This window comes from Rhipicephalus microplus, unplaced genomic scaffold (assembly GCF_043290135.1).
Source record: "Rhipicephalus microplus isolate Deutch F79 unplaced genomic scaffold, USDA_Rmic scaffold_28, whole genome shotgun sequence".
NCBI classification, from domain to species: domain Eukaryota; kingdom Metazoa; phylum Arthropoda; class Arachnida; order Ixodida; family Ixodidae; genus Rhipicephalus; species Rhipicephalus microplus.
This window is the reverse complement of record NW_027464601.1, coordinates 2,025,070-2,049,945: the sequence shown is the minus strand read 5'-3', so window position 1 is coordinate 2,049,945 and position 24,876 is coordinate 2,025,070. Positions and strand designations below refer to the sequence as shown.

Below are 24,876 nucleotides of genomic sequence, written 5' to 3'. Positions count from 1 at the left end.
TCCCTTGTTGTTCAATCAAATGTCTCTATCTGCGAAATCTCGTAAAGAACACTAAATTCAGTGCATGCACATTGACCAAGCATCGTTCAGCCAGATGTTAGGACGCCCGGCCGCCGATACGAGAACGGATATGTCTTAACGTTGGTACTGGCGCTCAGTTTCCGGGGCCCATTTGTCTTTTGTTTTCGTTTGTTTTTCTTCTTATAGCGTAGTGAATATGACTAAGGTGTGTAGGGCTACCCAGAAAGCCACCCACCATTAGACAAGTACCTGATATTATTTGCAATAAAGGGTTGCCAACGTTTTCACTGCAGCATGCCTTAGGTGCCTACAATTTTTTTTCCTGTTGAAAATGCTTGCGATGCCCTGCATTTCTGTTTTATCAGACACACGCAAAAAGAGTCGTGAGCGGTGATGACGTAGCCGTCATTGCAGATTGGACATTTCCACCGCACTATCTGATCCTGTTTATTGTTTCATGTTCGCTGCTGACGTTATTTATTCGCCTTTTTTGTTACTGTAGCAATTTATTGCTGTAGCATTCACTGCTTCGCCGTTGTGGAGAAACAAGGCACGATAAACGCTTACCAACTTCTGTGAAGATGGGTTTCACTTCCGTGTTTCACCAATCCATTTAAATAGAAACCAGCCACGTTTTATTTTTCATTCTCCTTGAACCAAAAAAGGCAGCAACAATAATGAAAGAATAATCCCTGTTGACCCGATAGCGTCATGCATGTGCACTGCGTAAAATATATCGCGCCTGTTTTTCATATTGCTTCAGAAATTGCAGCACCTTTTTTTTTACTAAAATTGCGTAAGTATAACAATCACTCTGTCGAGGCCACTCTCAACTGGTACTCTGCTGCCCACTATGAAAAATGTTAGTCGGTATGTGGCAAATATGGAATGCAATGTAATAGAGGGTAAACGTGCAGTGAAGTATAGGCGCAGTAAAGTAAAAAATAACGAAAGTATAGGCGCACTGGTGTCCTTTGCACTTTTCCCGTCTTGAAACATAGCACTAAAGCACTAATTCAAACCGGCGTAAATGAGCTGGGCTGGGCGATACAGCCCATAAGCACTTGGAGACTTGGTCGTTAAATGAAAGCAGAACGGTGCGCACTATGAAACCTCAATTTCCAACTGGTTTCAAGTTATAGCGGCAGAAGTGCCTGTCGCCAACAGCCATGACGTACCATTTGATTTTTGTGTTCTGTTGGGCAGAATGGCTTCACAACGTGTAGAAGAAAAAAGACAAAAAAAGTGAAATAGAGAAGAGCTAACCATATGTTCGCCTACAGAACGAGCATCCGCTCGCCTTCAATGAACATCAGCGATTTGGTGGTTGCTGCGTCCGCTTGTAAAAGCCGCTACGAGTGTAGACAACGCAATAATATATTGTAGCACCACTAAAATGTGCCATGAAATAAAAATGTCGACTATACCATACATATTCCTTAAAAATAATTTTGTCCACCACTAAAAGAACGTGCCTTCTTGAAATGCAGCTCTAATGACGTAAATTAGGTATTGGTTTTCGTGCGTACGTTGCTGGGAAGTCAATCGAGAAAATAAATATTACTTCAGGTTACCGAGTTTGTTGGCTATTATATTCGGAATAAAAATAAATGCACCATAGCAAAGGCCAGTTTGAGCTGCAGTAAGTTTAAGGACACCGGCCACATTGGTGCATATTATCACGGGCCTTTGCCTTGAATGACGCATATAAAGTGGATGAACAGACAGACAAAACGTAAAAAAAAGAACGACGCTTGCTTCTTCATTCGCAATATTTGCCGATCATTCGGAAATGCCTGCTTTTGAACCTTCAACTGGAATCTTTTGTATATTATCATTACAGCAAAGATGCTAGACCCTCCATTTGTCCATTTGAGGACATAGGCAACAAGCCATCATCACGTTCCCTCGGCCCGTCCTCTCCCTTTGTGCAGAAATATCTGGCGTGGGTCTAAACAACTAGCACGGGCAAGCATTGACTAGCCTGCGGATGATTCGAAAGACCTGTGCCCACCTCCTTCCACCCATAGATTTAGTTTTTTCATGTCATACAAACTCTTAGATAACTCTCGAACACATATGATGGTCCAGTAACCAATAAGGTCAAGAAGTTTACCCTCCCCCCGTCCTCCAGAAAGAAATCCTCTCTACGTTGCTGCGGGCAAGGAAAGGAGCAAATAGAGAGAAAGAAAGTGAAACGAAAGAATTGTAGAGCAAATTGCAGACAGAGTTGAAAAGAGATCCCATGAAAAAGAGAAATAAAAAAACGGCAAAAGAGATAAAGGGGTGCAAACGAGAGCAAGCAAAATTGAAACAACTGAAATAAAAAGGAAAATGGAACAGAGACTCAAATTAATTGAGATGCTTCGTGCCCTGATTGGACGCAACATACGATTGCGCCTGATCTCTGCCTAGACGATTCTCATGATCTACAACTCAATTACGGCAACACGTCAAGTATAGGCTTGTGAATGATCGTGTGCCTTTTCAGGCCAGAATCAGTCGAAGACCGAGCAGCTTAACTGAAGCTGCGCAATTTTTTAATCCAAATGCATTTCTTGGTCGAGCTGTGTCAGGCACTGGGCGTTATCTGCGATGGTGTCCGCATGCCGGAAAGTGTTATCTCTCCGCTCTCAATCCCCATCCCATAGCAATAGCTGTGTGCGCGCTCACTTAACCTCACACTTCTAACCGGGGCATGTGTTGCGAGAGAGCGTAAGTGAGGGTAGGTGCAGTGCTTCGCCGCTCCTTCTCTCACTGTTCTACCTCTTTCCTCTCTGCACCTCTTCTCCCGTCCGCTGGCGTCTCACTCTCTCCCTGCTGAGCCGGTTGCAGTCCTGTCCGATAGCAATATGGCCCTGCAGACGCTAGCCAACCTCGGCCATACCGGTATCACGGGGAGCCTTCTGGCATCCAAGTACTAGACCCTTGCGGCAACTGGGATGTCCATCACCTGCTGCCCTTTCACAGGGGCGTAGCTGGCATGAGGTTCACGAGAAATGCAACGCGAACGCTTGGTCTGTCTATATGTGCCTTCATTTCTTCCTGTTGTCTCCGTGCGCTACAAGGAAACTTACTAATGATGGAAATGAGGAGGCGGACACTCTTGCCAAGGTAGCACACCAGCCGGGCACCCCAATCGCCCAGGTGGTGGCAGCCAGGGACTTCTCGCAAGCTCGCATGAAGGAGAACCTACCCTCAGTACACATGGACCAGAGGGTTCCCAGTGAGCGGGAACTCAAGCTTCTTCCGGTGACAGGCCTCAACAGGAGGGAACGAGCTGACCTGCTGCGTCTGCGGAGTGGATGCGCGTGAACCACGGCCCACCACTACCTCAAGGTACGCTGTGCCTCCCCAGAATGCAGCCGAGACCCTCGAGACCCCGAGACCCTCGAGCACCAACTTTCTTGTTGCTGTGCCCTGGCACAGGAATCGTCGAGGGTCACGCACTACAACCTACAGGAGACATGGGCCTTCCTGCCACCACACTGGAGGACCTGCTCTTCCCGTCTCGTCTTCATCCACTAGTGGTTCAATGCCTGGGGGAGTTCCAGAACGAGAAGGGCATTGCGGCCTATCGCGGAGAAAACGACCCAAGTCCAGTGTAACCTTGCTGCGGCATTGCTGTTCGTGCTGAATACGACGGTGCCACTGCTCATCAAACTTTTTTTCTCTCCTATCCACTTTTTCTTCATTCTCCCTTCCCGCAGGCCTTCGCCGTGCTCCCTACCAGCCTGCAGAAATTAGGTGTCTTCTTCCTCTAACCACTACAACTCTAGACCATTAGCTGGCTGGGCGCCATTGAAGATCATCCGGAAATTTCTTCTGCAGATGCCGCAGTGAAACGTGAACGCCAAGCGGAGAACGCTGGCGCCTTCCTTTCCGCCCGTTAAATCCTCACTCCGACCCTTCATTGGCTGGGCGCCTCTCAAGGCGATGGCAGAAGTCGGTGAATGTGAATGTCTGACGACAACGGTACTCTCTCACGGTTGAATGGGAATGCATCTTCTCACAATTGCCTTCAGGGAGTTCTGGCCATTTTTTACATACTGGCAGGGCAACAGGGGGCGAATCCAAAATTATTAGCTTTTTTTTTTACTGTGAGACTTTTTTTCTCAACAGTGACCGTGTTGAGAATACCTTGTGAAGTTACCACTCTTGGAAACAAAGCACAATTGGGTTTTTATTTTGCTTAAATGCAGCTGAATACACTGAACTACCCTGCGTCACTAATCCACCGAGCAATAAAGCGCTCATAAAATGCTCTTATGAACGTGTAAAAAATAGAATCATGTAGAGAAGTTATGAGATGCTTTACTAACAGCTTTCGCAATTTTCACATACGAGCACACCATTTAGTCGAAAACAGTTTGAAACAGCTAAATGTTACGTTTTTTCCCCGGAGCCAGGTGCTTCAACTTTGGTACGGACAAGTTCTTGGTGCTTGTAAAGCAACCCTGGCATCGGACACGGCGTATCAGAGCTCTCAAGAACAACAGTAGTAAAGAGCGCCATAAAAGAACTCATTTTTATTGCATCGATGTTCAAAGAAAACATAATTCGAGAACTTCAGGCATTCGTCGACGTCTTGTCATCCTTTTCACCTAAACCTTATCAATCCTTAGCTTTCATTGTATTTGAAGCTGATTGATTTATTCACTGCCAAATTTTCATGTAAGAAATATGTCTTACCTATGCCGTCGTGATATCACCATTGGCTTTGAAGTAATGATGCCAACTCGCTACTTAAGAGTGTGCATCGGGGAAGAGCGAGTATTGTGCTTGCTTAACATTAACACTCTATAATTGCGTTGGTCACACTGCAACAACCATCTTTACAGAAGTGCGATTGCAGGAGTGGCTAACACGCTTCCGACTGTACTAAGGGACTTTTTAAATGTTTATATTGTCACCTACCAGGATGAATTTTGATGCTCCTCAGCCATATTACCCTTTAACGTTAGGAGCTGTTCCTGTATCATATACCACGGTATCAATGGGGGCCCTACAGTGCGTTAAACTGTAAACTAGTGCACGTGATCGACACTTATAGGCAGAAAAAACTTGCCAACTGTTCAGTCCTCAGATCTGGCAGCTGATTGACGTTCGCCTACTGGTTGTGTATCTGTGAGCATACTTATGTTCCAGTGTGTTTCAGGTTAACTCTGGTGTTTCATCTGCTTCGTACTTTCCAAGTTTTACACTACCATACTTTATTACGTCAATTCAGTTTAGGTTGAGTTCGTCTGCTCTAGCCGGACACGTAAATAAGCTTGTACTTTTGGCCTAACATGGTAATAAGAGAAGGGACACCTGTGGAAGCTGAGGTTGCAATGAACCTGATGTTATTATAAGTATTAGTCTTTCCAGTGCAACTTTCAAAATGGTTCACTTGATCAAGAACTAAGTAAAAAAATATAGCGTACACACGCGGAATTTCAAGAAATATGTTCGAAATCTCTCAAAACTAGAAAAAAAAGGCTTTATTCATAACTGCTTTTAAGATGGTGAATACTCATTAAGGGTTCAGAGCAAAATTTCTAGTGCTTTGCGAACTCCTCGGCTATGCTTTCTCGCCATGGTTGTCTAGTGGTTATAGTACTCTATGGTCACCTCGCCGGTCCAAAAACAAAATCGCAGCCGCGGTAGTCGCATTTTCGATGGAGGTGAAAATGCGTCAGGCTTGCCTACTACTTTTAGGTGCACGTTAAGCAACGCCTTGTGGTCAAAACTGGCGGAGCCTTCTAATGCGGTGCCTTCCATAATCACATGGTGGTTTCATTATGTGAAACCTCATTATTATTCATTGAAGCGTTATGTTGGCTCAAGTTCGCAAATTTTCATTTTGTCTTTCATCTTTATACTCCCCCATTCCCATTCCATCACCGTAGGGTAGGCAACCAGTTTTGTGCCTGTATAATATTCCTGCCTCCTCTCTTGTGGTCCTTGGTTCCTTGTCAGCAAATGATACACTGTCATTCGTACAGGACACTTTTTGTACCCATTCGCATGTCATGCTGTTCGTTTTTTTTAATCTTCCCTCTTGACACCACCTTAATATAACTCAGCACCGGAAAGGGCTACAGCCGCAAGCTCTGGCCCCTGCTGGGGGCTTCTTTTTCGTCTGTTTAACTTTCTTTACGTCTATATCACAATTATTGCAACACAATGAAGCGATGCAAATAAAATTGCCCATACTTTTCTTTGCTAAATTATCTGCCAACTCTCATTAGGTTGTTGTGAAATGAAGAAACAAACCCTGAAATTTGCCTACTTCTCCTGTTACGCAAAGATGTAGATTTCTCTAACTTTAGTCCTGCCATTTTTCTGGCAGTGCTTTCAGTCATCTTTTTTATTATGAATATCATGGAGAATATTATGACACACACTTTACGTCATCTGTACCTTTTTGTGTAAAATTGCAATGTTAATTGCCATTCGAAAGCTGGTATTGCAAACCGTAACATGGCAACCTTCACGCCTTGAGAACATAAACCCACCATTGCTAATACAACTTCCCCATTCATTCAGATCACTTAATTTAAGGACCTGCGCTTACGACCCGGAAAAGGACTGGTAATTTCCCGACCGTTCAAGAGATGTGTTGGTGATGTACATGCTTTCTTCTTTGTTGTAGCTCCCACTCCACCTTCTCGTTCTCTTCCTCTCGGCACAAACAACGACCGACCAGGTGATCCCGACCAAGGCCAAAGTTATCGCTAGAGTCCTATACATGTTGTCGTAGGAACCCATCTTGTCTCTGAAGTGTCCTATGCAAACAAATTGAGAGGAACAATTCAAATTAGCGCAAAATGCAGTAATTAGCAAACGTATTAGAAAAAAGAATGTTTATCTTGCCTTTAAAGCATATGTGTCTTATAATGAACAGTTCATGTGTCTTATAATAAAACATTGTAATTTTCCAGACGTTGTGTCTTCCTCTATAGTTTACTGCCATTGTGCAAGTTCAATATCAGTGAAGATTACGTTGCTTGAGCGTGGACATCAAACTGCCCTGAGGTTCCACTGGGTGAAAGAAAAGTCAGGATATCCCTGACTGAGGAGGCACCTATTATCGCCTTAATCGTTAGAGTCACAGTTTCTGCACAGTAATGAAGTCCCGACACCTTAATTTGTAACTGCAGGTGTATTACTCCAGCACGTTTACAAGTGCGCCTGTATGGTACAGTAGTTTTTGAGTTTGGCTGCCCAATAAAAGTCTGTGGAATCGATTTCGACTGCGGTGGTTGCATTTCGACAGATGTGAAATTGTAAAGGCTGGTGTACTGTATCACGTTAGTGCATATTGAAAAGCACCAGGTGGTGGAAATATTACGGACTCTTCCACTGTAAAGCGTGCCTCATCTATTGTGTTTGTGTCACGTAAATCACCAGATAAATTCGTATTGCTCTTCAATGTTTCTCTCATTAGGCGGTGGAACGCTTTTTATAAATACGACAAACATACCTATTGGGGAGATGAAGGATCGATTACGAGAAGCTGTATTATTTTTGTCGTTGAGTTTGGTTCTATTTTGTCCTAAGGGGAACACCCAACGGGATGTGATGCGTGCAATAATGTGTGTAATATTGTTAATTAGTGAAGTTATCACAACATACTCCAGCGTAATATAAGGCATGACGGTCCTTGAGGTAGCGTAATACTTTGCCGGTGTAGAAAGCTTCTAATGCTTCCTATTCGGGACACAGTGCGAAAGCATGTTAGATGGTGCAGAAAGCGTTCAGACTTTTTGATTACCAACGTAACCAGTGCGAGTGCCACTCTGAGGTGCCCAATTTTCGTATTCGGGCCGCTTCACGGTTTCTTTTTTGGGGTCTCCCACGACGCTTATGAGCAAAAATTGAAGCTTTTGCCTCGATAAGCATCAACTCTCCGCGAAACCGGAACAGTTGCGTCATGTGCTAGACAAGCAGCCTCATCGAAGCCAGTTCCAAACTCTCGCAGGATGCCTACTTTTAGAATTATTCTGGAATACACATACCGAAGTACCTGCGCTGGAAGTCTAAAGTGGAGATAGTGATACATTCCTCTTTGACGTAAAGAAATACCTCGGAGATACATTGGCGTCAAAACAAAGAGGTGGTCAAAAAGAGAGATACAAAAACGCAGATATAGAAGTACGTAAAAAATCACTGGAATACATTTTAGTTCGGCATTGCTGATAGTAAAGGGGGAGTGAGCGTCGTGTACGCATGAAGGTAAAGTTCTTTGCCTGGCTAAACGTCGAGAAGACGTTAAGTGCAATATAATACTTCTTATAATATTCCATCGTAGTGAACCGTGCAAGTGAACAATATAGCCTGAATTTCAAAGAAATGCCAGTTGACTAAGAGAAAGCATGCACTTATTGAACACTGAGGATCTGCTTCCCTCAGAAGATTGTTTCGTTAACTGCATCGAAAAAAGCTTTTGACACAGCTTCTAGGCAGCGCCGCTTCGGCTGAAACACAGGACTCGCGAACTCACGAATTGTCTGGCCGCCAAAAAACCTTAGAAATGCTGCATAGAGAGTGCGAATTTGTCAGTACGGCTGACTAACAGTGCTGCCTACAAGATTCTACAGTAAGTGACCCCATGCGTTTTACCACATGAGCAATTTTGTGCATGTAGGATAACCTTCGCCATCCTCCATGTGTCGCCCACCTGTTGCACGCATTTTCGTTGCTCCGCACAGATAAGTGTCCTGTTCTCTTTTGCTAACTAACACGTCGGATGATTCCGACCAAAAAACAACCTGGTACTAGCTTCCAACGAATCGGAAGCTAGTATCACGTTGCTTTTAATAATTGGCACCTTGTATTTCACTGCTAAAATACAAATTCATTTCGCTCATGTATCTTGGTGCAGAAGCAAAGACACTGTGTAGTAATTGCAAGATACCGACACGATACTTTTGTATCTCAATATTGGCCAGCCTTGGTTACCAGGTGCCAACTACATCATCAGTCATCACGTGTTTTCGAAGAAGCAAACTACCCACTACATCATAATTCATCATTTTGCGATATGCCGGCGTTCAAGGCTGAACAGTTTTTACTGCTGTGGTTTAGCATGCTATAATATTTTTATCACCATCAATTGATGATGATAGAAAGTAGAATTGCCCGCTCCTGAAGGCAATTTTTCTGTATGATGCCTTTTGTAATTCAGCTTACGGCCACGCAGTATTACACTTGTAAACGTGATCGTTCGCGCGACATAACGCCCGTACTAGTGTGTTCTGAAGAAGCTTCAAGCAGTGGCGTAGCTCTGAAGTAAAGTCCTCGACTGTGACACAGAATTCATGCGTTGATTTAAAGCTCTAACCATAGCTTTCAATTGCTGTTGCTCTGCTCCAGCGGGTGCAAAGCCAAAAAAAACCATGTGGTCGTCTTACTAGTGCTGCTTGTCCGCAAACACCTACAGATATTCCAGATTAGGTTTTCGATCCACCTGAACTGCATCCCTATTCACAGTGAATTGATGGCGCAAGCCCTGACTCGGGGCGCCATTGATGACCTATGCTGTGCAACAGCTACACAGCAAAGATCGTTTGTTATTCTACACTCACTCATTTATCAAAACGAGGCTTCTATGTTTTACAGTTCACTATTGCGTTTTCCCTGGAGTAATAAACTGATAAACAAGGGCCTGGCTAGGCATTCTTTGCACAACTACTGCAAGTACACTTGCACAACAACAACAACAAAAACAACAACAACAACAACAGCAGCACCTATTATGCCATAAACTCCTGGATTTTTAGTGAAGGGAGGAGGCACCTATTATCGCATTTTCAGTCGCTCTTCGGAGAAACGCGGTAACGGCTACACCTTTGTAAGGCATTATGTGCACAATGTTGTTGCAGGGGCTGTTGAGAGAACTATGAATGAACTATAACGAGGGAAGTAAACACGGAGCTCGAGTGGAGTAAGAAGGACAAGTGCTGTGATCACAGGCTTGCATCCAGTTAGCCCTTGCAGTAAATAAATTTCTCGTTCACCGAGTAAACTACTGCTTGTTGAAACCCCCGTTTCAAGTGGTGGACGTGCTGGGATACATCTGGTTCCCACCCTGGAACTTTCCAGCCGGTCTCTTCAACAACCTTCTGCAATGGCTGGTCCAGGGCGATCTCAGAGCACCACTCCAAGTCATGCACCCGTACCTGTCTTCTGCCCTGGTGCTATAAGTCAGGGCGACCCCCCCCCCCATGTTTGGCGGCACAGACAACCAAAATGTGGATGACTGCATTGCCCAGCACGAACTGGCGAGCGCGTACAATAGGTGGAACATTGCCGATAAGCTCGCAAATGTGAACGTTTACCTCGCCGACTTGGCGAAACTTTAGTACCGGAATCACCAAAGTGATTTCAGTACATGGTTTCAGTACCTGGTCGGCAAAAAACCTGTCGCGAGTCTTTAGCCGTCCTGCTTTCCGCCGGCTTCGTGCTGAGCAGCGCTTGCGTGGCAGAGTACAGAGAACAGATGACACTTTCACAAGCTGCATCGCATATGTGCTTTTTCTCTGCAAGCTCGTCAACTTGACTCTCGACGAGGCAAACAAGATCAAAAAAATCCCGAAAGGAATCGACAACGGCGCATTCCGGATGCTTGCTGCGAAGTGTCCCCAGACGGTCACCGAGGTGATTAAGCTCTGCCAGAGATAAGATGAGCTGCGTAGGCAGCACGCTTCCACACATTGCACTGCTCGAGACACCACGGACTGCTCATCCCTCGACTTCCGCCATGACACTGCTGACCACTGTTCTTTCATGCGACTCATACAGCAATTCATACGGGAGGAGTTCGCCCAGCAGCTATCTATATTTACGAGAACAACCGAGTCGATGGCACCCTTGTCGCCTTCGCTTCGCCAGGTTATTAAGTCGGAAGGTGCCGAAGCTTTGCCGCCAGCTCAGGCTGCACCATCTGTTGCCGCACCACTAACGTATGGAGCCGCTGTTGCGCAGCCACGTGCTCAATCGTCTCCGGTTATCTACAAAGCAACTCGCATCGTTTATTCGTCGACGCCACCTGTCCGCCCGTTCACCGTCTCGTCTCCCGCTGTATACAAAACAACTCGGAACGTATATATGACGCCACCTCCTGCATGGCCGTTTACTGTACCTTATTCAGTGAACTGTGCTCCCACCGTAACCTAATGGTGGACTCTTGATAATCGGCTGATATGTTTTTCATGTGGCATCCCAGGTCTCGTAGCTCGTCACTGCCCCCATCGCAGCTTCGATTCTCGTAGCATTGCAAGGACCTCACACTAAATGTCTACTCAGGCGAGATATCCCTTTCCTGCCAATCCACACCAAGACGTACGTCCCGTTCGCCAACCAAAAGGCTCAAGCCGATGCCTTCTCCTCGTAGCCGATCAAGTTCTCCAATGTTACCCCGCAAGAGCTCACCGTGAGGGGAAAACTGATGAGCGCAGTTTTGGAAGGAAGAACTGCGTTGGCGGCGAAAAGTTCCCGGCCGAACTGCTATCCCCTGAACGAAATCGAACTCTACATTGATGACATTAAGGTGCATGGACATGTTGACTTTGGAGCTGCCATATCCGTAGTTAGCGAGAAACTCAGCCGAAACCTAAAGAAAGTGATTGATTGATTGTTATGTGGGATTTAACGTCCCAAAACCACCAGTTGATTATGAGAGACGCCGTAGTGGAGGGCTCCGGAAATTTCGACCACCTGGAACCTAAAGAAAGTGACCACTACGCTTACGGACCTATCTTTGCAGACGGCTACGTCCCACCATGTTCAGCGTTGAGCTTTGTGCACTGTGCTAGTCGTCATTCAAGAATCGATGTACGTGGTCGCAAGTGTAGTTTTACTCCGTTCTTCGCATGATGTTATCCTTGGGTGGGACTTTCATCAAATTCCACTTTGGTCGACTGTGCTCGTTTTGAATTTGCTTCACCTGTACCGTGCTATGACTTCGATGATGGCACTTCGTGTGGAGTGTTTGCTGCTTCTTATGTTGACATTGCGCCTTTCAGAGTTGATAATTTTCCGGTGTCACGTGCCTCTCCTCCGAAATCGCCGGTGTTGTTTATGCCATCAGTCACTTCTGCGTGCCACCGAAATATCATGCTTCCGTTTGCCACATTTAATTTCCGCAAGGGTCACGTGGTTATTAATGTGTGGGTCTGACAGCCCATCATTCCTATTATGTGGAGAATACCTGGGAAGCTACGAACTTTACGAGTGCATTCTTCCAGCTACTATACACGATTCTACGGTTTCGCTTCCAATTTCTGCTGTCACCTCAACTAACGTGCCTCATGATGTTCTGGACGTCTTCTCGGATACCATCGACTTCCAGCTCACACCAACACAGCGCCAAGAGATCATTAAACTTTTACTCTGTTTCCACTCTTCATTCGATTGCGACCAGTCCGGCTTAGACCGAACCTCCTCGTTTCTTCACCGTATTGAAATCGGTCCACAAGCCCCACTAAGCCAGCGTCCGTACCATGTGTCATCTGCTGAACGCCGCGTCATTGATGAACAAGTGGACAATATGTTAAACGTGGCATTATCGAGTCCTCCAAAAGTCTATGCACTTCACCGGTAGTTCCCGTCAAGAAAAAATACAGATCCATTCAGTTCGGTGTTGACTACCACCGACTCAACAAGATAACATGCAAACACGTATACCCTCTGCCTGGCATCGATGATGCTTTGGACTGCCTACAAGGCGAAGAGTTCTTTTCTTTGTTAGATTTAGGCTCCGGCTACAGGCACGTGCCTATGGCAGAATATGACCACCCGATGACAGCTTTTGTAACACCGGATAGACTATATAAATTGACCGTTATGCCCTTTGGCCTCTCTAAGGGGCCTGCAACTTTCGAACGAATGATGGATACTATTCTGCGAGGTCTGAAATGAAAAACGTACCTCTGTTGTTTGATTGATAACGTGGTATTTCCAAGCGACTTTAGGGCACACATCAGCTGCCTCGAGCAAGTTAGTAAGGGCATCTCTCTGGCGGCACTTCAACTTAACATTAAGAAATGCTACTTCAGTGCTCGCAAACTTGTAATCCTCGGGTTGTGGTTTCTAAGGACGGCATTTTCCCGACCCTACAAAACCTAACGCAGTCACGGCCTTGCCAAAACCAACCACCATCAAAGAGCTCCCAGGCTTCATCAGCCTATGCTCGCACTTCCGGCGCTACGTTCTCCATTTCGTCTGCATTATGGCCCCTTTAACCAATCTTCTGGCCGGAAGTTCTGGTTTGTCAGCATGGTAATAGGCGTGGGAAGATGTATTTCGGCAACTCCCACGGCACCTCACTACACCTTCCTTACTCCGACATTTCAATCCGCCTTCAAAACAGACGTTCATACGGACGCTAGTGGTGTCGGGCTAGGGGCCATATTGGCCCAACGTAAGGATGGTTTTGACGAGTACGTCGTTGCGTATGCCAGCCACACCCCCAAAAAGCCAAGAAAAATTACAGTATCACAGAAAGGGACTACCTCGCCAATATTTGGACAATCGGAAACTTGTGGCCCTATTTATATGGACTTCCGTTCGATATTGCCACAGACCACCACGCAATTTGCTGGTTATGTTCACTGAAAGATCCTAATGGTCGGCTGGCTCGTTGGGCATTGCGGTTACAGGAATTCGACATCCGTGTTACCTACCCTTCTGGCCAGAAGCGTACCGACGCCGATGCCCTGTCACGCTCGCCGTTAGCTTCAGAGCTTGTCTGCTCGTCTATCTCCGCCTATGCTGCCCTGGCCATCAGCATTTCTAACATGCCTTCCGAGCAAGGCAAAGGCGCTTGGATTTCTTTCCTTTTGACTCCAACTGGATGCCCACTCCAGTTTTCAGAACACTTCGCCCCCATGCAGAACACTTCGCTATTCAGGATTACCTTTTTTACCGCCGAAACTACAGCTCGGTCGGCCATTATTTATTATTCTTAAGTTTATTATTCTTTACCCGGATTCTTCCAGGGCCAACTCTGTTCTCTTTTTGTCTCGTGAAATTACACCTATCTGTTTCCTTTTCATCGCTTGCTGCAACGACCTGAGTTTAAGATGAACCCTCTTTGTGAGCCTCCAGGTTTTTGCATCGTAGGTAAGTACCGAGAAGGTACAGCTGTTATATACGTTACTCAGGAAGGATGGTGGCAGGTTAGCAGTCATAATTTGTGAATGGCTGCCGAATGTGCTCCACCCCATTCTTATTTTTCTAGTTAATTCAATCTCGTGATTCATCTCCGTGGTTACTACCTCTCCTAAGTGGACGTACTCTTTCACATGTTTAAGAGATCAGCTACTTATCTCGAAGCGTTGTTCTTTTCCCATGTTGTTGCACAATTCTGTCGTTTTGTGCAGACAAATTTGAACACCTATCTTTCTGCCCTTCTTGTATATTTTAGTATTCATGAACTGAAATTCATCCCTTGAGTTTTCCGCAATGCCATGTAATCGGCGAAGGCCAGGTAACTATTGTACTCTCCGTTAACTTCTATACCGAACTATTCTCATTCTAGGACTCCAACAACCTCCTGTAAGCACACGGTAAATAGCATTGCGGAGATGGTTACTCCTGGTCTCACATCCTTTATATTAGCAACCTGTCACCTACTTCATAGAACTGTAAAATGGCACTTGGTTTTCTGTAGATTTCTTCCAGGATCTTAATATGTGCTTCATCGACACCCGCTCACCGCAGTGTTTGCATGACTACCAATATCTCTACTGAATAAAGTGCCTTCTCGTAATCCATGAAGGCTGTGTATGTATTACCTGATTGATAGTATGCAATGGGTCGATTGTTGAGTAGCCTGTTCGAAATTTTTCCTGGGCTTTTGGCTGTTTGAATTATAGTGGTGTCTCAATCGTATTAGCAATCTTTGTAATAGCTTGGACACGATCGGCCTGAAATCGATCGGCCTGAAAAGCTGATCGGCCTGAAATTCTTCAAGTCCTCGTCGTGCCCTTTCTTGTCGATTAAGATGATGCTAAGATTCTTCCAAGATTCTAGCAACCTCCCCACCAGCAGACATTTCTGAACAGCGTGGCTAGATTTTCTAGCAGAATCTGTCCTCTGTCTTTCTGCAGATCTGATGTTACATGATTCTCACCAGCAGCTTTGTCTCTTTGCATTCTTTTTAGGTCTTTTCCGATTTCTTCTATCACTACTGGTGGGATGTCACGTGTGTCACTGCAAACTAATACATAAAAGTTGTGGTTTTACCGCTTACCGTTTAGATCTGTCTAAAACACCTCCACTACAATAACTATCCTATCCATATTAGTAGTACCTTAGCCTTCCTTGTTCCTTCATACATACATGTAGCTCTTGCCTATCCCAAGTTTCCTCTTCACCACTTTGACGCTTCTTTCGTTCTTTAGAGCATGTCCGATTCTGTTCATGTTATACCTTTTTACATTGGCTACGTTATGCCTGTTATTCAACTTCGAAAGCTCTTCCAGTTCTATTTTGTTATTGTGCTAAAGGATTTCATGTATTTAACATTTTTAATGAAGTGCTTTGTCTTCGGAGACAGCTTGCTAGTATCCTGTCGAACTACCGTACCTCCAACTTCCACTGTACACTTCGTAATGATACTCGTTAGATGATCATTCATTGCATCAAAGCTAAGGCCGGTTTCCTCGATAAGAGCCGAGTCTCTGTTTTGAAGCAAGCTTCCGAATTTCTACTTTCCATCTCAGTGCTGGCTGATTGATTGACTTCTTGCGTGTGAGTTTCGGTCGTCCCTTTTTAGGTGTAAATTCGAGACCTTTACATTCTACGCTCACTGCATCGTACCTTGCCAAGCCCTTACACATATTGAAGGAAGCCTGGTTGTGCACTTGGTATTCAACTGCGGACAACTACGGCGCCTTAATCAGCTGTTGTAATCTCATAACAGCGTTTCTGTGACATTTTGCGAGAAGGACTTGAGTGCACGTTGTGCTGTTAATAGTAAGATTAGGTAAATAATACTTACCTATAAAAAGCGGGTTCAACAAGTATAGTGGGCCCGCCACTGCGCCCACGATGGCATAGCCAATGGGCAGTCTTTCAATCCCGATGTACTCGGCCATGAGAGCTGGATACAAGGGCATACCACAGCCTTGAAACATTGCTATGCACATACACACCATCAGCAGGCTTGCGTAAGACGATGAGAAAGGCAGCGCAAGCATGCTGACTGCCATGAGTATATAGTTCAGCATCGCCAGGGTACTGCGGTGTATATATCCCTTGTCTGCTAACACGGGAAGCCCCAGACGTCCCACGGTGTCCGTGATTGAAAAAAGAGGCACAAGGTTTACAGCGCTGGTGACAGTCCAACCCCTGTCAATAGCAAAGTCTACAACAGTTGTCATATACACGCCAAAGTTAAAATTTAACACAACATACGTGAACAGAATGACGTAAAGCATGGGACTGCTCAGCACCGTTGCGCCGTACGTGAGGCTTGTGGGGTCTGGTCGCCTTTGGTTGTCGATGGATGCCTGTTTTTGAAAATCTTCCGAGATGCTGCTCCGGTCTTTTTCAACCGTGAAGATGCCTGCTTTTGTAACTGCAGCCGCGGGTTTCGCAAGTTTGCTGTTGTGTTGTACCGAGTCTGGATTCTTCAGCAACAAGGCGAGAGCAGTTGCATGCATCACTACGCCACCGAATATTAGCACACTTCCTCTAAATCCATAGGTATTGGCAAGGAAGAGAAGGAGCCTCGGAAAGATGAAGGCAGATGCCGTGCAACCGGTGTACATAATACCCAGCGCAAGCCCGGCGTATTTTTGGAAACGTTGATTCACTAGTACGTGCAGTGTCATGAACGTCGTACCACTGCCAGTTCCTAAAAAAAATAAAAAATGAAATCAGGATGTGATTTGACATAAGGTTGTTGAGACGTGATTATAAGTTATTCACTCTATCTAGCCTAATTCTTAGCTAACTGCTTGAATTTATTTGTGAAAGAAGTATACTAGAAAAACTACCACGCAGGCAGCATTGACAACAATAAATAATATTGTTACGAGTACTTAGTATAAAGGAAGCATAAATTAATGACGACACAATCTCTGATGAGCAACATGGTGTCAATGGGAATAAAAAAAGTTGCAAGACAATCTACTCTGTGGTGCACGACACAAAGATTCACAAATATAGATAAATTTATCTACACTCATTTGTCACATATTTTAAAATAGGCGATCGCTGCAAAGCACCAAGGTCAATTGCACCAAGACGATTGGTACAAAGCATCAAAGACCGAAAAAAAGACAAGAGTGAACTCTGAACCTACTTTTATTTTTCGTCACTAAGCCATGTACATTTGCCAGTGCATTGCCCCTCTTGCACGTGCTCACCGATTTTGTTAAGATTAAGATATAGGCTAATAACAGTTACAACAGAGCCTGCAAACTGATAAAGGTTGTTTTTTTAAATATCTGCGACCCGCCGGGGTTGCCAGGTGGCTAAGGCACTCGGATGATCACCCGCAGGGTCTTGGGATGGCATGCCGTCCGCGGTAGCTGCATTTTTGATGAAGGCGAAAATGCTTGAGGCCTCTTTGCCTAGATTTAGGTGCACGGTAAAGAACTCTACTGGGTCAAAATTTTCAGAGCCCTCTACTAGACGTCTTTCGTAATATGGTGGTTTCGGGACCTTAGATCACAATGATTAATATTAATCTACATATCTGCAATGGTGAATGCTTGCGTGAGCAACACGTCGGCATTTTAATTTTGTGATGAGCATAAGTTATTCCGTATCTTCCTGTAATCTGTTTGGTGTTCAATATGTGACCACTTGGTGCATGCGCATATTTGTTTCATGAGTACATATTTGATTGTGTTTTATGGTGTATCTTTGAATGCGGACAATAAAGTCAGTTGGAAGTTTGCACCTGTCCCTGTTCGGTCTTTTCGTGTCCCCACTAGTTTACTTTGAAAACCAACTCGCCCAGCTAGAAATTTTATTTCTACAAAGCATTTTTATTGAAATGTATATATCGCTGTAAGTCTGCTCAGAGAGACCTTAATTTCGAATCACACACGCCTAACATACAGCTGAACTGTAACCATTTCGTCGAGCGACTTCATTTACCATGCATCGTAAAATACAGTTCCGAGCTTCATGAGAAATTCCCGCGCAAACATTTCTACGCGAAGAAGCAGTTGCAGCAATTGCACACTATAAAAGCACCTACGCATAATGTCTTCACGCGCATTTTGTGACCCTCAGTTTTCAACTGCATCAGGGCTTCGATCAGCGAGCTGATGTTGGTTTAATATCTCAGGTAATAAACGGGTATCTGGGAAACCCTACTCAAGAATATGCAGCGAGGTTCACGTAACTATGAATACTCCGTGAAATAGAAATATTTGTTCCACTATAAAAATTGGTCCAGGAAAAATGTGTTCACAAGCTCGTAATGAAAACGCAGATGTTCACCTGAATATAAGAATATCGAAAGCGGTCGTATGTACCAAATAAAAATAGGAGCGAATATATAAATAAATAATACTTATAATCGATCTTGGTATGAAAAGATGAATTCATACCAACTTGCGCTAATGATTATTTATTACCTTTCAATCACTTTAAGCTTTTGTGGGTTCCCTCGTCTTACCCCACTGCCATCGTTGCACTGTCAGAGTGCATGGTTGAATCGTATGAGTGAGTTCACTTAATTCAGTCATGCATACAAAAGGCGTCAAAGTAATACAAAACTACCTAATTGTTTTAGGCGTTGAAGTTGAATGCGATTGCCCCGCCGCGGTGGTCTAGTGGCTAAGATACTCGGCTGCTGACCCGCAGTTCACTGGATCGAATCCCGGCTGCGGTGGCTGCATTTCCGATGGAGGCGGAAATGTTGTAGGCCCGTGTGCTCAGATTTGGGTGCACGTTAAAGAACCCCAGGTGGTCGAAATTTCCAGAGCCCTCCACTACCGCGTCTCTCATTATCATATAGTGGTTTTGGGACGTTAAACCCCACAAATCAATCAATCAATCATCAATCAAAGTTGAATGCGATTTGGAATGTTCATTCTAGTAACTATATTGCGTTGACAGTCCTTCGGTTGAAGATGCGATAATCATAAAAGAGTAATTTTTCAAGGTAGCAAATTATTGAAGAGCAGTACTATTTTTACTCACCAAATAATGCACCCATAGTGATAGCCAGCCACGTAATGTTCGGTGAGAAGCTACTGACGATCAGCGACAACCACATGATTACGCAGCCTGCATGCAGGACGGGGACTGCACCAATCTTTTGGCATATTGGTCCCGCGATGAGCCCTGCGTAAGCGCTCATTCAGGAATCTCTATAATGCGATGCTGATGAAGCACTTAACATTCTTAACTTTCAATCAGAGAGCTGTCATTTCGGAGGCAAGTTGAGACTAGAAGGGCTGACCGTCGAAAAACATTGTCTCCTTGTTTGGTGCAGCAACTTTGCAATACTTAAGCTTGTGGGGCTAAGTTTCGATGGTACCGTGTTTTCAAGTAGCGTAACACTTCTGGAATTTATTGCATCACAAGCCGAAGGTGCAGCATTCAGCCATCGTGACTATTTCTTGAAAATGAAAAACAGTGAGCTTTCACCTGGAAAATCATAAAGTCCGATTTATCATGACGTTTCTAATCTTTGTGCTCTGTTTTTGTAGTGTACTTATTTAACTTTTTCACGTTTTTTACCATTTTAGAGCACTTTTGCTCACAACGAATGATAACCGAACATTTCTTCGCGCATTACTGGAGTCGTTCCAGGGCTCGGACCATTAGCCATATATTAGCACAGTCGAGAGTTTAGGTATCAGAACAGCAATATCTAGTTTGTGACATTTCGACAGCTGCAAGGCAAAAGTCATGTATTGCTCTACACGAAGTCCGTTATGAAAACCATGCAATTGTGTTTCCGGGTTCACCATTTTGCCTTCCTTTGAGTGATCACTTATTAATTGTGGACCTGAATAACACTTGGTGTAACAAAAGTTTATTTGTGGCAACAACATTTTTATCGCAATATATCGCTATTCATTCACCTTAACCTATTAGGAGCGGTTCTTCAAAGGGCAAAGCTCCATACCCCATGGGTCCTTTGTCGTTTGTCGTCTTAGTCTTCTTAGTTGTCAGTTGAATTTCATTTCATGTCAATAAGAATGGTGTCTCAGCATATCCCCAGAGTGAGTTATGATGAGTAAATATGCTACGTGGTACAAAACACGGACGGGAAAAGGACAAGGACAAATGCACACTATCAAGTCAAAGGTTATTTATTCCGCACTGCATATTGTAATGCAACGGTGAAGGAAACCTTTACTAGGCCTAGAAGACAAGATGAAGCGACCACAGCAGAGGCACAGAACCCAGACAAGCCAAGTTCCCACAGCAGATGAAGATGACGAACACTCACTATGATGGACATGCGTGAAGAAAGTAAATGCGCTTAAAGAATGCCTAAACTACCTTCCCTCCCACGAAAAAGCGGTCATCCTGATTGCAATTCTCGGCCGCAGTTTAAAGCGAAGAGAAACGCCGTGTGAAAGACTTTATGCGGGATACTTGGACTATTTCTGCCGCCCGCCAGCGGCGGTCCGTTGGAAAAAGAACGGGTGCCACGCAATAATTGACACGAGATGTTTGCTGCAAGACACTGTAGGGGCCAATGAAGCGTAATTAAAACTTCTCCCACAGGCCAGGAGTGCTAGTGGGTGTAAGAAGGAGGACTTCGTCGCTGGGGCTGAAGGACACGGCACGATGAGAGGCATCATATTCAAGCTTGCGATCCTGTTGCTTGGCTTCAGTGTTGACGTGAGCCAGCTGGCGGCAATGAAGTAGATGATACACGTATACTTCACTTGAGGATGAACCTGGTTTAAATGGCGCAGAGAACGAAACGTCGAGGAAAGAAGAGGAGAAGCGACCATGGACGAGGTAGAATGGCAAATAACCGGTTGTGCGCTGTACAGAGGTATTATAGGCAAAAGCGACAAATGGCAAAATGGTGTCCTAGTTTCTGTGGTGCGGTTCGATATACGTGGCTATTATATCTGACAGTGTGCGATGAAAGGGCTCAATCAGCCCGTTCGTCTGAGGATGGTAACTGGAACTTGTTTTGTGTGTAGTGCTGGATGTCATGAACACTTCTTCAGCGAGTTCTGAAAGAAATACTTTTCCACAGTTACTCAGGGTTACACGAGCTCCTCGACAAAGAATCATTGCTCTAAGGATGAAGTCAGCCACTTCCGAAGTGGATGCAGAAGGCACGGGAGCTGTTTCGGCATAGCTGGTCAGGTGGTAGACAGTTGTAACTATCCATCCATTGCCCGTTAGAGTCTGTGATGCGGGTTCTTGTTGCTGATTTGTTTCTCCTGGTTGAGCCCCGGAGAGTTTTTCTAATAAGGACAAAGCCGTTTGCTTAACAAACAACACCTAAACATTTACTGCAGAACTGAAGCAAAACTCAAACACAAACTACAAGAAATGAGTAGCTGGCTAAAAGCGGGATTTAGAAGGAAAACAAACATCTAAAGTCCCGAAACTGCCGACGGAAAGTCACAGCTACATGATGCAGTTCTGACGCGGTGATTCGGCGGTGCAGGGAAGAGAGCAAGTTCGATCTCACCAAAACGTTGCTGCTGTAATGGTGGCGACGGCGTGTACCGATGCTCGCTGGCGGCGACGATGGAACGGGACTCGCTCGGTGATGCCTGTGGCGGCCCAGATTCGCCCGATGAGGTGGCTGGTTGCAAGGCTCAGGCCCGTGACCCGAACTGCCGTTGCTGCACCCGCACCGGAATCTGCAGGCCTTGGTCTCGACCGTTGAGGCAGCTCGCCGTCCTTGGAAGGCGTTGTCCGGAGGTCCAGACCGGGTGAAGTCCAGAAGGCTCAGGTCTGCCACCCGACTGCCTGTCTTCAGCTCCCAGCTGTGACCTTCCTCTTGCCTCGTTCACCTCGAACTCCTAGCTCTTTTGCCCTTCAGGATTGGCTTCCTCTGGGGCACACTTGTCTCGTCCCGATTGGCCTTTCAAAACTCCGTGGTGATCAGCCATTGGCCCTTGTTTGCTTTATGGTCTTGGATGCTTGCGCTCCACGCTCTCACGTGTACCGGTCCTCGGCGTCGTCGTTGTTCAGGCGACCCAGCACGTGCACTCGGCCATCCTTTAATTTCGCGCACTTTTCAATCATTCACAATTACGCGCACCAGTCGCATCACCATCGCATCACAATGGCCCCCTTTCGAAGAAGTTTTTCCCGTTGAAAAACTGTCGTTCGATGCGCACCACACAAGCTATCACAACACACCGATGGCACCACACTGCTTCTTCGTTGACATGTCTCACGTCGAAACACCGAGTCCACAGAACGTAACATTCAACCAACAACAATAAGAAAAGTTTTTGGCAGCAACTAAGAACAGTACAAATACAGTCATTAACTCCAGTAACAGTCCACCACACAAGCATAACCTTGTAATAATAACACACAGAACATATTCACTGCAACCTACTCATGTAGTCGGCTCCAACATTCTCGGATCCCTTTATATGTTCTACGTGAAAGTTGTATTCTTGCAGTACTAAACTCCACCGCAGAACTCTGCTGTTGAGGTGTTTTGCTCGAGATAAGTACTGCAACGGTTGGTGATCTGTTTGAACCGTGAAATACGTCCCATATAAAAATATGTGGAACTTTTCCACTGCCCACACCAACGCGAGACACTCCCGCTCGATTGTTGAGTAGTTCTGTTCTCGAGGCAGTAGCTGACGACTGGCGTATTTTACCGGGTATAAAACACCGTCGTGCTCTTGCATAAGGACTGCACCGATGCAAGAATCGGAGGCGTCACTGCGGAGTACAAATCCACGTTTGAGATCCGGAGCCTTTAAAATAGGTCCAGACGCCAGAGCTTGCTTTAGTGTTTCGAAAGCTGTCTGCCCTTCAATATTCCAATTGATCTTGTTACTCTCCCTTTTCTTTGTCATCTCTGTCAGAGGCCGTGCCTTCTCAGCGTAGTGAGGGATTAGATCACGATAATATCCTGCCAAGCCAAGAAACGAACGTAGTTGTTTCTTCGTAGCGGGTAATGGGGCTTTGGCGATTTTTATGATCGTGTCCTCTACCGGCTGAATTGTTCCATCTCCCAGTCGATGACCCAGGAACACAATCGACGTCATTCCAATCTCCGATTTCTGGGGATTAATTTTGAGTCCTGCTTCTCGAATCCTATTCATCAGTTCACTCAGAGTCTGCATGTGTTCCTCCCAGGTTGTCGTAGCGACGAGAACATCATCGATATAATGAACGACGTTCGGGATGCCCTGAAGGAGACGTCTCATTAGCCGGGTAAACACTGCGGACGCTGTTTTGATACCGAATGGCATATAGAGGAAATGGTAGTGTCCCGATTGGGTGGAGAATGCCGTTTTTAGCCGGGATTCTTTGTCCAAGGGCACCTGCCAGTATCCTTTCGTAAGGTCAAACTTGGAGAAGAATTTTCTGGTGCCGATCTCTGTAAACAATACATCCGTTCTCGGAATTGGTTCTGCGTCGGAGACCAACACATCATTGATGCGACGGAAGTCGATGCAAGTACGGTAACTCTTATCGGGCTTCTTCACCAGCACCAATGGTGAGTTGTAAGGTGAGTCGGACCTTTCAATCACTCCGAGTCGCAGCATTTCTCCGACTTCTTTCTCAACTACCTCTTTCATTGCGAATGGTAACGGATATTGTGGAGTGTTGATAGGCTCGGACGTTGTCAGTTTAAGACGACACTCTAACAAGTTTGTCTTGCCGGGGACTTCGGAAAAGACGTCTTTATGGGTGGCTAGGAGCTCGTCAATTTCTTCCCTTTGTCTATTCCTGAGGTTAGGACCAAGCTTGATAGCTTCAGTACCAAAGCCCTCAGTAGCTTTAAAGGTAGGCACTGGCGTGTCTGTCTCTTCCTCTTCCACTACAATGAAAGATGCGGACTGGGGTGATATTTCTGGAGGACGCTCTTCGTAGCGTTTTAACATGTTTATATGGAACAGCTTGGTAGTATGTCCCATATCCAGCCAGTAGTCAGAGTCACCCTTCTTTCCTGTGACCCTGAAAGGTCCTTTCCAATGCATCATAAGCTTGTTTTCCGTCGTGGGAAGTAGTACGAGGGCGCGGTCTCCAACCTTTAGCCGACGCATCCGACTTCCCCGGTCATAGTATTTCTTCTGCGTTGTTTTAGCTCGTGACAGGTTTTCTTGTGCCAACTGCAATGTTTTTTCTAGGCGATCTCTGAGATCCAGGACATACCCATATGTTGTCTTCACTTCCTCGCTTTGATTGTCTCCGGTCCATAATTCTTTAAGTAGACTGAGAGGTCCTCGAACATTTCTACCGTAGATCAGCTCAAAAGGCGAAAATCCCAAGCTGGCTTGCGGGACTTCCCGGTACGCAAACAGGAGTGGGGCTAATAGTCGGTCCCATGTCTTGGGCTCCTCTTGGCACAATTTACGCAACATTTGCTTTAGTGTGCCATTAAATCTCTCCACTAAGCCATTACACATGGGATGATAGGGTGTGGAGCTGAGATGCTTGATCGCCAACAAGTCATTGACCTCTCTCATTAGCTCCGATGTAAAGCATGATGCCTGATCACAAAGTACCTCACGCGGGAACCCGATTCGAGAAAACATCTCTACCAGTGCCTCGGCTACTGTGGCTGAATCGATGGATGGCAGGGCTATTGCATCTGGGTATCTAGTAGCGAAGTCCACTAGTGTTAGTATATATCGATTACCCATGTGTGATATTGGCTTTAAAGGCCCGATAATGTCCACTGCCACTCTTTCGAATGGGGTGTCTATCAAAGGC

General features: G+C 45.4%; 1 protein-coding gene across 3 annotated transcripts in view; it reads right to left on the bottom strand.

Moving 5' to 3' along the window:
* Positions 1–4,184: 4,184 nt before the first annotated feature.
* LOC119169226 (monocarboxylate transporter 13) overlaps positions 4,185–24,876 on the bottom strand; it is a 139,867-nt gene continuing 119,175 nt past the window's right edge. For 2 of the 3 annotated variants that reach the window (XM_075884306.1, XM_037420342.2), the window contains exons 3-5: positions 19,177–19,320; positions 16,013–16,870; positions 4,185–6,791 (exon numbers count right to left, since the gene is read on the bottom strand). In XM_075884306.1, the coding sequence (XP_075740421.1) occupies positions 6,577–6,791; positions 16,013–16,870; positions 19,177–19,320 (1,217 nt within the window). In that variant the 3' untranslated portion in view covers positions 4,185–6,576. The remainder of the gene's footprint in view (positions 6,792–16,012; positions 16,871–19,176; positions 19,321–24,876) is intronic. The other variant, XM_075884307.1, reaches the window with a different exon arrangement.